This window comes from Rhamphochromis longiceps, linkage group LG9 (assembly GCF_057381845.1).
Source record: "Rhamphochromis longiceps isolate RC_006_pf linkage group LG9, R_longiceps_female_GT1.1, whole genome shotgun sequence".
Taxonomy (NCBI): Eukaryota; Metazoa; Chordata; class Actinopteri; order Cichliformes; family Cichlidae; genus Rhamphochromis; species Rhamphochromis longiceps.
Genome location: NC_140565.1, coordinates 14,995,400 through 15,006,861, shown reverse-complemented (window position 1 = coordinate 15,006,861; position 11,462 = coordinate 14,995,400). Strand labels below are relative to the sequence as shown.

Sequence of the window (11,462 nt, the reverse complement as noted above, 5' to 3'; positions counted from 1 at the left end):
CAGAAGCTGATGTTTGCTCTCACGAGCTTGCACAGCTGCGTGAAGCTGTCCAAACTAAACCTCCACGGAGTGATGCAGGTGCAGGAACGCTGGAAGAAATGCACAAGGAGATGACCTTGAAGGTGATAGCGTAAAAATTAAATTATACTTAAAAAATTTAAATAAAATATAAACCTAGAAATTCTCCCATCTAACTGCAGTATTGGATGTTTAAAAAAAAGTTAAAAATAATTTTTTAAAGAAAAAAAGTAAAAGCTAGCAAAGTTAGAGGTGCAACATAGCACGACATCAAAATAAAAAAACACCTCTACATTATATTTGACTATCCTTTATCCTGGTTGACTTCAACTTTATATCTGTACATAATTTGACCCTTTTCAAAATAATAGTTTTATCATAAAAATAAATTCTTAAAATTGAAAGTAAAATGAAAACTGACACCTCAGACCGTCACTCAGCAGGATTAACCAGAAGTGCTTGTGTGTCACTGATGATGTGGACAGCGACAGGAACACTACCCTACCCATTCATGATGAACTCCTCTACCCAGGTAAGCTAGCGTATTACAGCCCGTCAGGTCTTTCTCCTATTAAATGCAGCTAATAATTCACTTCTGTTGTGTTTGTGCCGAATCGACAGGACGGCACCGACCAATACATTTTTGTTATTTTTACGGGAGCTAAAAAACGTGAAACAAGCCACCTGCAGAAGCAGTGCCTGTCTCCGCTGACCAATAGCGGCGCAGTTCAGAGTTCGGAGCCGAGCGGAAGTTGTTGGCTGCTTCTAGCCTGCCATCCCTGCAAATGCATGTAGCCTTTAGCAGGCTAGCACGCTTGTAAGCGCATTTTTGGCCTTTTTGTCACTGAGGACCAAAAACGTGAAAATGTTCGGAGTGTGTGAAAGATGAAGCCGAGCGAGTCGAGGGGAATGATTTTCACCGGTGTTGCCTCTGAGACTGGGGATAAGAGCACGTAAAGACACCCGGAAGTGTTGTTGAAGGTAACGAGATTGCTATTGTAGCTTACTCTGGTGAATGATAAAGCTATGTCAGGTGCGACATGTGTGGCTAACAGCAAACGTGTGGTAAGATGACGTTAATAGCTGCGTCTTTGGATTGTTAATCGTTGCTCTCTGATCAAATGACAGCCTCCATTCAGTATTCATGGCGTTAGAAACGGGTTGCTTCGTAGCCTAGCTACCGTTACCGGCTATTTAAACAGGGGTAAGAACAGTCTCTTTTTGTAATGTTTTTTCATTTAGCACAGCTTTAATGTGGTGGATGCTTTGGTGAATGCTATTCAGTGGTTTTACTCGTGGCAGAATATCACTGGCCGCAACGTATCCTGAGTGGATTTGAGTCAGAGTAGTGATCACTAGCAGTTCTCATAGTTTAGAATGAAAAAAATGAAAAGAAGTCTTTAAAAGAATGTGGGGAATCAGTGACAATAATATGTGCATGCTCAATAACGAAGTATCGAAAATACTGCATCACTAAAGCCTCGCCTGGTATTTTTGCTTAAGTGTTTACTCTAAGATCTCTTGTTTGCTTTGCACTGCCTGCAAGGATCGTTTGCATACTCATATAATAGAGAATATGGCTTCATTTAGTCGCCTCATTTCAGCACAGTTCCCATGGTGTAACGTGTTCAACAGGTCTTTCTGTTGATGGCACAGCCACTCTAGTTACTTTTTTTTTACTGTCATCATAAAAATGACCCAGTGAATGGTCACCATTTCTTACACGAGGTGATGAAAGCTCAGCTCCAGGCTTAGTTTATCCGCCCCATCCTTCATTTTCTACTTTGGAATATTAGGTTAGCCTGCCTAATGCTAGTTTCTCAACTGCATGCAGTTTGAAGGGTGTATCAATCTGCATTTCGTATACACAGTAATGATGAAATGCCTCTGTGAGCTCTTTCGCTATCTTCTTATCAAAGCTGCAGTCTGTGCTTTATGCCGAAGCATCATAAAGGAGGAGCATCAAATCTTTCTTTATGTCCCTGCAGCTTCCAGCAGGCGCTGACACAATGAGTGCCAAATATGGCCTGGTGGGCTACAACAGTTCACGGAAGCACATTTCAATCTCCATCCCCTCGTCTACAGAGGTGATGTCACCTCATATAAAGTCTGTGGAGGAGCTGAGGGTTCTGGGGATCAACCTGAGCAGCTTAAGTGCACCCACACAGTTCTTTATTTGTGTGGCTGGAGTCTTCTTCTTTTACCTCATGTATGGATACTTACAGGTAACGGGGATTACGATCCTTCTTATACACACACACACACACACACACACACACACACACACACACACACACACATATAGTAATACAGTAAAAATGCAGTAATTACATGTGTTATTCAACATGATAACATGTGAATATATTGATTAAATAAAACTGAGACAAGGCTATTAAGGGTGTTTTGTTATGTCTTTATATTCGTCCCTCAATATAGGAGTTAATATTTTCTGTGGAAGGATTCAAGCCCTTTGGTTGGTACCTCACTCTGGTCCAGTTTGGCTTCTACTCCATGTTTGGATTAGTAGAGCTTCAGCTCACACAGGACAAACGCAGAAGGTATGATAACAGATTATGCTTTGCCCCCCAGAAGACAGCCTTTACTGTAAAACACATTTTGTGTCTGACTTTTTCTTCCTTGTTTTTTTTTTTGTTTTTTTAAATTTCATCTCCTCCAGGATACCAGGGAAGACCTATATGATTATAGCATTTTTAACGGTGGGCACTATGGGCCTGTCAAATACCTCTTTGGGCTACTTGAACTACCCTACACAGGTCATCTTCAAGTGCTGTAAACTCATCCCAGTCATGATTGGAGGAGTGTTTATACAAGGTCAGCTTCCTATGTTGATACTTATTTACAGTGTGCGCATTGTGTGTATTTTTGGTTCCTGCTCTGCAAAGTCTTCATCCTTGCTACTAGATGATCCGCAGGCATCAGTATTGCAGTTCTCTGTAGACCATTTCTATGCCTTTCTCATTGTAAAATAATTTGAGGGGATTTCCTGTGTTATGTAAACTGTTCAACAAATTAAAAGAACTATTTTTTGCATTTGGCTAGAATCAGTGTCACTACTGATGACATGAGATGATACCTTGACCAACTCCTTGATACCTTAGTCCAACTCCTCCAGGATGACACATTAATATGTTTGATTGCCACAAGGTTTGCTATGCTTCCCAGCACAGTCTTAAAAGCGTGGGTGAGACAGTTACTTTAGGAGAGCTGAACATGACCGTAGAATATGCACAACCCGTCAGCTGAACTGGTATCTGCTCCTTTGTGCAGGATGTGCAGAGCTACAAAAAGTGACCTCCAGAAGGCCACTGGTGTGACCAAATAATCAGAAGCAAATTTCATGAGGGTGGCATGAGGGACTGACATCCTCTAGACACCTAGCTCTCTAGATGGGAGCAGAGAGCATGTACTTTGAGTACACGTGACAGATGTGAAAGGGTCTGGATTAACTGGGGAGAACGTTATGGTGCCTGAAACATCATGCAGCATGACTGGTTGGGTGGTGGGTCAGTGATGGTCTGGGGAGGTGAATGCATTGAGAGACGCACAGTCATCTACAGGCTAGTGAGCAGCATCCTGGCTGCCATTAGGTATCAGGATAATATCCTTGGACTATTAGTAGATTCTGTGTTGGTGCAATGGGTCCTTTGGTCCTCTTTGTCCACAACAATGCCCAGCCTCATGCAGTGAGAATTTATAGGCAGGTCCTGGAGGAGTAAGTAAGTGATAACATTGACGAATCTCACCTGACCTAAATCCAAGAGAACACCTCTGGGACATTATGTTTCTGTCCATCTTATGCCGCCAAGTTGTCCAGAAGCTCTGTGATGCAATGGTTCAGAACTGGGAGGGGATCCCCCCCCCAAGACTCCATCCTTCATCTCCTTTAGCAGCATTCCCCTGATATTGTCAGGGATGCATACAAGCACATTGGGGCTCCTTTTATTCCTAACACATTATCCAGTCCTATCAGTATTTTTTTTTCCCCACTGGGATTTGGTTTGTTTTCAAAGTTTTCCTTTAACTTTTTTGAATGGTATATTTATTTAGTCTGGTATTTGTTTTTTGGGTTGGCTTATAAAAGCTTAATTGGTCTTGTTCAAATGTAAATCAACAGTTAGGGTCAGCTTAAAGGTTCCTGCTTTCAGGAGATCGCCTTAGAGCATGAACCTGTTACTGTAATCTCTTAAGTTTTCATCATTTCAACAAAACTGTAATCGTACATGTAGCTCAAATCTGTTGGCACATGAGGTAACAGTCTTTTCAAAATAACTGAAAATGAAGATTTTTTTTATTATTCAGAATATAATAAAAGTGAATGTTACATCATCATTTACAGGGGGGGAAAAGTAGATTCATTTTTTCCACCTCATTTCATTCATCACATATTTCCTTTGAAGCAGTGACCACCTTTCAACTTTCAGTGCATCCTTTTCATCCACGTCTGTTGTTTTCTGTCGTGAGGGCCCGGTCGGCAGTACGTGCAGTTTCTTCCCCGCTCTTACTTCTGTCTGTCCTTTCATCCTCACACTGGCCTTCACAAGGTTCAACGTCCTGAACGTGAGAAGGGTTTCGTGCATTTTTTTTTAAATTTCTTTATGTTTTTTCACCCGCCTCCTTACGTCTCTCTGGATGAATAGATGTGAGGACCACGGTCCCTCAAGGGGGTCGAGTGGAAAACAGAATTTGTTCACTCCAAATGCAAAGAGGAAAGAAAGTGGGAGAGAGGGATGGATGAACAGATGGATGGATGGATGGAGGCAGGGGTGTGGGGATGCATCTGATGTGAGGCCCTTCAAAGACGAGTCAGGGAATCAAAGCCGACCACAACCTGATGCCACGTCCCCCGTCAACCTCAAGGCATCCGTCCGTCAGCCTGTTTTTGAAAGACTCCTTCATCCTGTTGTTTTATTGCCTCCCACGTTTTTTTTTCTTTTTTCATTTTCACAGTTTTTTTTCCTTTTTCATTCTTGCATGCACAGCCCAAGAAACTTTAAGTTGTGAACAATATCTGTTGCAAAAACTTTCTTTAGTGATGTGTTTTTACTTCAGTCCAATGTCAACTTCTGTTTATTAAAGGTGGGTCGTCATCTTTCAAAGATTTCTTTGTAAGCTGTGCTTGAGGGGAAACTCTCTCAGTTTGGTTTATTGTGCCTGGGATGTTTTAAAGTGTTACACATATCATACATTAAAGTGTAGATTTCATGCTGGTGTAGTTTTAAAAACTTTGCCTGATTTTTGTAGGTGACAAGTAAAAGAAATAGGTTTAGATTTAAGGCTTGAAAAATAAAAATATAAGATTTTAAATAACGTTTTCCTCCATCTTTATGTCCCAGGTAAACGTTATAATGTGGCTGATGTGTCTGCTGCTCTCTGCATGAGTCTGGGACTCATCTGGTTTACCCTAGCAGACAGCAAAGTGGCCCCCAACTTCAATGTCACAGGTATTTCCTTTGAGATCCACCTGCAAACTCAGATGGTCTTCGAACAGAGGCTCCTATACAAATACAGAGATGTTGCATGAGTACATTAAAGACACTGTATATATGATGTACATCTCCATAATGTAGCTGCTGACGTCTGTCACAGGTTCTTTCACTTTTACTCTTGGATCACTGAATTGTGGCTGGAAACTTTTATTTTAGTGCATAAAATGTCTATTTGTGCTCTATGAACTTCTAGAATAATATTATAATATATTTAGTTAAAGCACCTTGAGGCGTCTGTTTGAAATTGAGTAGTTTGTTAATGTTTCCCCTTCTTCACCCTGAATGGTTACATGTGCATGTTTCTGTGCACGCAGGTGTCCTTCTCATCTCCCTGGCGCTGTGTGCAGATGCTGCCATTGGAAACGTGCAAGAGAAAGCCATGAAACTCCATAACGGCTCCAACTCTGAAATGGTACACTAGTGAAATAATATAAATCCAAAGGCATTTTGATAGGATCACACATTGTTGGAGAAAAATCCCGAATGCTTTGGTTGATGGTGTGATTGAAAGTACTTCTGTTCTATGTTGTGGTAATGCCGCATTTTGTCGCTCACAGGTGCTGTACTCATACTCCATTGGTTTTGTCTACATACTGGTGGGCCTGCTGTGTGTTGGTGGGCTGGGACCGGCCGTAGCATTCTGCTCAGAGGTGAATATACCTGAAGATGATGTGATTACACATTCCTAGCTTTTAGTGGGGTTGTTTGCTTTATGTTTTCAACCGTTAGCATTGGAAGGAATGTGAAATCAGATCCTTTTAGGACTAATGTGTCAGGATCCTGTTTTTTGTATTTCAGCTTTAACCTTGTAGATTGATGATGTTTTGATGTTTTCCAGTAGCACAGGGTTGCAGTTTTTAGTGTTTTTTCATCTGGACCCTGTTCGTTTATCTGTTCTCCCCTCTTTCCTTCTCAGCATCCCGTGAAGACATATGGTTACGCGTTCTTCTTCTCTCTTACGGGTTATTTTGGGATCTCCTTTGTGCTGGCCTTAATCAAGCTCTTTGGGGCTTTGGTTGCTGTAACAGGTCAGAGTCGCAGTTTATAAAGTTTTCCTCAGAATTGTTTTATCTCGTGTGAAAACAGCATTGTTGGCATAAATGGCAAATAGTCATATTTCAGTCAGCCACACAATTATATAGATAAAAAAAATTATCACTATCTTAACCCAGGATGTTTGTCTTTTCTTAGACATATTTTAAAAGTAATTAAGTAAAGAAATGTAACGAGTGTCACTGATGGTAACGCATCTGTGCGGGTTTCTGTGCAGTGACCACTGGGAGGAAGGCCATGACTATCGTACTTTCCTTCATGTTCTTTGCAAAACCCTTCACTTTCCAGTAAGTACCACCACCTTTTGACTTAAAACACTTTCCTCCTAGTTTAAAGTAAGTCTACAGTGTGACCGCTGACCCCCTCTTTTGACTAATAAAAAACTTGATCTGGCTTCTCTGCCCCTGGTTTTTATGTCCTCAGTCCATTTGCAGACCTCGAGTTTTCCTCCGCTCCTTCAGTTTGTCCTTCCCTCTTTTGTTCACCCTCTCACTCGCCCTCTGCGCTGTCAGAGAGTGAATCCGCTGCTCTGTTGTTCAGTGGCTCTTAAAAACTGTGTGTGTATCACGAAACAGAAAAACTTTTGTGTGTCATTGCAGCCAAATTTATTCTCCCTCCAGCTGGTGTGTGCCCTCACCCTTAACTGGACTCAGTCCCTTTTTATGGCAACAGCTAACACTTTTTAAAACCAAAAAACTGCAGTACTACAGTGTGTTATCAGTAAATGGCAGATTTAACCAAATTTATAAATACTAATTGCATCAATTTCTGAGGAGTTGTATGATATACAACACCTGTATTACACCTGGTTTGCATGTGTTTGATAGGGCAGCAGCATTGGTCCATCGTTTCAGCAAAACTCAACTTCACTCAAACTGTCCAAAAAAAAAAAGTTATGTGTTGTTATTTTAACAATGCCATGTGGATTTTTGTGCATGCAAACCTTTGCCCAGTGTTGCTCATTAGGACAGACTGTGTCCTTGCATTTCTGTGGAAAGTAGATATTTATCCGTTTATTAACCTTTTACATCATTCAGCTGAAGCCACAAACTTCTCGGGGTGTCGTAAGTCTTCCCACATTAGTTGTATAAAACATCTAACCTCTCCGTCTTTGACCTCGTCAGGTACATCTGGGGCGGCCTTCTGGTGCTCTTTGGAATTTTTTTGAATGTTTACAGTAAAAACAAGGACAAAATGAAGCTTCCCTCCATCAAGGACCTCAGGAGCTGGCTGCTGGCGGGAAAGAAAGTCCGATTTCTTTCACAAAATGTGTAGGAGACACTCAGAGGTTCGGTGGAAGTCCTGTGCCGACAGACCACTTCTCTCTGCTACTTCCGGGATGAAATACCCACAGGATGTGCTGAAGCATATGCCGGGCCTCATCACCACTAATGTTGAGCCAAAGATGGGCACACAGGGTTCGACCTCCAATCAGCCTTACAGACAGCTGATAATAATCAAACTGTGGGAGAGGGAGTCGCTGTTTTCCATCTGCGTACCAGGACACTGCTGGTTAACCGAAGTGGCCCTGTCTGCAGGAAAATGAAGGAACTGCGTTTTAAAAGGAGGTCAATGCCTAGTGGGATCTTGTGAAGCAATACTTCAAAGCCCCACTGAAACTTTTTTTCCAATGTGTTGTACAACACTGAGGACATGCAGTATGAGACTTTCTAAAGGGAAGCCAGCTCATTAGCTCACCAAATTGCACAGTTTTGCACTGGAATTGAGTGAAACACTTTAACCCTCGAGTGGTTGGAGCAAAAATGAAATGTTTGAAAGAACAAGTACAGAGATACGTGGTAATCTGTATCATGTGTGAAATTACTGTCACCCATCTTAAAATAATACATATTGATTTTAAAAAAAAAGTATATTTGCCCCTGCATGTGCCAGAAAGATGGAAGAACATGTTTTTCAGGACCTTCTTTATACGTAAAAGTGGCTTTCATAAGTTTTGTTTGTTTTGGGTTTCTTGGGGTAATCCATATGTGACTCGAACCTTCATAATGTGTGTTATGTGCGATGGTCACATTTTTGGGAGTCAGTCACTCCTGAACATCAACAGCTGCCATAATTTGCTAACCATATACGTTTGGGTCAAAGGGTAAAGCTCTTTTTACAATAAAATATGTATTTAGTAATTACAGTGGTGGTGTTTTCTTTTTCCTTTCTTTTTTTGTCGGCCAGCCCTTATTCTCTCCTTTTGCACCACTTGAGAGAAGAATTGAAATGTTGCCAAAATGTGTGTGTGTTTATCCATCCAGTGGCCTTGGGCGTGTTTGATTAGGAGTCCTGAAAAAAGAGAGCACTGCTAGACGGAAAATAAACAGCAGTCTTCACAGCGCTGAGGCTGTCCTATTCATTTAGATCCATCGTGTGTGTGTGTGTGTGTGTGTGTGTGTGTGTGTGTGTGTGTGTGTGTGTGTGTGTGTGTGTGTGTGTGTGTGTGTGTGTGTGTGTGTGTGTGTGTCACATAAATACCAGTTCAGTTTTTCTAAATGATGGCATGATAAAGCTCACACCTGGTTCTTCCTCAGGCAAACCGCTGCTTCCCCTGCAGGGCTATTAAAGCATTTTTGGTCTGGATTTATATCCGGCTTTATTTTTTCCTCTTGTGGTTAAAAAGATTACTTGACTGACATTAGTGCGACTGCCAGTACATTCAGGACAGTGGTGTACTGCTGTTTTTCACACATTCATACAAACACACACCCGTCTCTGAATCTCTGGTTTTAGCTTCATATCTGTGCATCTGGTTTTAATCCAGATTCAGTATCCAGTCATCACCCCGGAGATCTGTGCTCGTCCGGTCTTATTCACTCAGTATCGTGCTTTTAGCCCCTCTTAACCGCACGGCTCTTTTGATGTAAAGCACTGGATGATATGAACAATGCAGGTGTCTGTCAGTATTGTGGAAATATTGTGAGGCAAGTGTATCCTTTCATAGAGGTTTTATCATACCCTCTTCTGCACCTGCTCGCTTTCATTGTGCTCCACACAGGCTCCAAGGAGCTTGACGTTTTTCAGGCCTCATTCAGAACAAATAGACCTCTGCAGTTTTCACAGTTAATGTGTAGGCTTTTAGTCTAACAATCACATCTGTGCAAACTTTACAAAGTGGTTAGACAATGCAGTTGGACTGAGGATCATCCATCCGATCAGATGTTTCCCTTTCATTTAAAAGAATTGCACCGCAGTAGTGCTCATTTTATCGCCAATGTTGGTAGTGAAACCGTGGCCGCGGCGGTGTTTTAAGTAGCCTACGAACACGGTGAAAATGTTTGAGTCTGTCCCTCATTATCATTTGTGTTGTATGCGCATGTCTCTGGCGTGCTGTGAAATGACGGAGACTTGCCAGCTCAGCAGGAGACGGGCTGAGTGTGGCTCTCTCTGTGATCCTAATAGAGGTCCCGATATTACAGTCTCACTTCCAGGCGGGAAACCTAACGCTGGGCCAATTAGTAATTTGGTATTTCATAAAACTTGGCAGCTTGTGTGTGATGACAAACTGACAGAGATCTTCCCTCCTCCGGGGAACCTTTGGTAGTGCAGCAGTACACACACACACACACACACAAAGGACTACTAAGTTTTCTTCTACAGCAAAATGGCAAGTGTTGCGCAGATTGAGAGCATGTAACTCAATTGGAAAGAGAAAATTACTTTGGATGCTTTCTTGTTTGGCTGTAGATTTGAGTTTCACACAGACAAGAAAATTGGAGGAAAAACAGATGTTTTTTTCCCCTTTCTTTCTTTTTTTTTAAAGCCCGCCTTGCTTTAATACTGTCTTTGTATGATTGATGGGCAGCGAAACAGTCCATTAGAGGTTGAGGGGTCATGTTACGGGTTAAAAACATTAGTTTGCCATTACATACATTCGATGTGCGGCGTACAGAACTGCTTTATCGCTATGGGAAAGGCTATTCTCCTCCAGCTCCCTGAAAGGTCATTATGGGATGGGAAAGCCCAGTTGACCCAAGGCAAAGTACATCATTTGTCTTTTAGCACCGAGAGAACACACCTAACGAAGCCGGCTGACCCCTGTTAGAACGGTTAGGTTTTTTGCCATTTTTCAAAGCCACAGAGGAATTTGCCATCCACCGAAGTCAGCTATTTTATTTTAACTCGTGTACTTTTGCGTTATTTTGTTGTGCTGTCTAGTAATAAGTGAGTTTAGGTGGTTAGTTTTTCTTTAAACGTTGACAGGCTGTTTGAAATTCTAAATTTAAAGCAAACATCCAAGAACAGGAAACCGTTTCATTGTAAGATAAATGCAGCTGCAGTCATCTGGGATACTGCTTTTCTGTCTTTTTTTCCTCTATCCTTTACTCATTTCTTGTTCTTCATTTTACACCCTACACTTCCCAACACACACACATCCAACCAACCTCTGCTCTCGCACGGCTGAGGCCCTTCCTAATAAATAATGGGAGGTGTCCGCAGCTCATCATTCCCGCAAATAGGCTGCTATATAATATGCGGTCCACCTCAGATAGGTTGCTATATAATATGTGGTCAGACCGCGGATGGCCACATAGGGGAGTGCTGGCAGAGCCATTCATTATGGGTGCTATGTGTCAGTGAGGGCAGTAAGGTGGCGAAATGAGGGATATGCAGCTGCCCTCACACTGCTATTCACACACAGACACACACCAGATGACACAGTCCCTGTCATCGTGGGTTTAATGGGACACACACTCCCATTGTGCCTGTTGTGCCTCTTTTAAAACATGAGAACAACCTGAGGTGGAATAGGCCCTTTTCACAGGAGTCATTCTGAGAAGTCTATAAGCAGGGTAAACATGGGCGTAACTGGTAAAATGAATCAGTGTGTCGCAGATAGCTGTGCTCTAAGACAATCTTAATGGAACAACACCACCACAG

At 42.0% G+C, this 11,462-nt stretch overlaps 1 protein-coding gene across 3 annotated transcripts; it reads left to right on the top strand.

The window, feature by feature from the left end:
• The first annotated feature begins 490 nt into the window (after positions 1–490).
• Positions 491–8,724, top strand: slc35b3 (solute carrier family 35 member B3). 3 transcript variants are annotated; one of them, XM_085418433.1, is made up of 10 exons: positions 491–550; positions 2,007–2,243; positions 2,455–2,576; positions 2,696–2,850; positions 5,373–5,480; positions 5,840–5,937; positions 6,083–6,175; positions 6,442–6,553; positions 6,796–6,865; positions 7,703–8,724. In XM_085418433.1, the coding sequence occupies exons 1-10, from the start codon at positions 491–493 to the stop codon at positions 7,851–7,853; spliced, it is 1,206 nt and encodes a 401-aa protein (XP_085274559.1). In that variant the 3' UTR covers positions 7,854–8,724. The 3 variants fall into 3 exon arrangements, with proteins under 3 accessions (XP_085274559.1, XP_085274560.1, XP_085274561.1); XM_085418434.1 differs by lacking the exon at positions 491–550 and adding an exon at positions 665–999; XM_085418435.1 differs by lacking the exon at positions 491–550 and adding an exon at positions 1,052–1,222.
• Positions 8,725–11,462: the final 2,738 nt, after the last annotated feature.

What these genes read in the sequence shown, in the direction of transcription:
- slc35b3 (XM_085418433.1), top strand. Translation starts at nt 491, where the DNA reads ATGATGTGGACAGCGACAGGAACACTACCCTACCCATTCATGATGAAC. An exon ending in ACACAGGACAAACGCAGAAG is followed by an intron (nt 2,577 to 2,695) that starts GTATGATAACAG and finishes CATCTCCTCCAG; the next exon opens with GATACCAGGGAAGACCTATA. An exon ending in CCGTAGCATTCTGCTCAGAG is followed by an intron (nt 6,176 to 6,441) that starts GTGAATATACCT and finishes TTTCCTTCTCAG; the next exon opens with CATCCCGTGAAGACATATGG.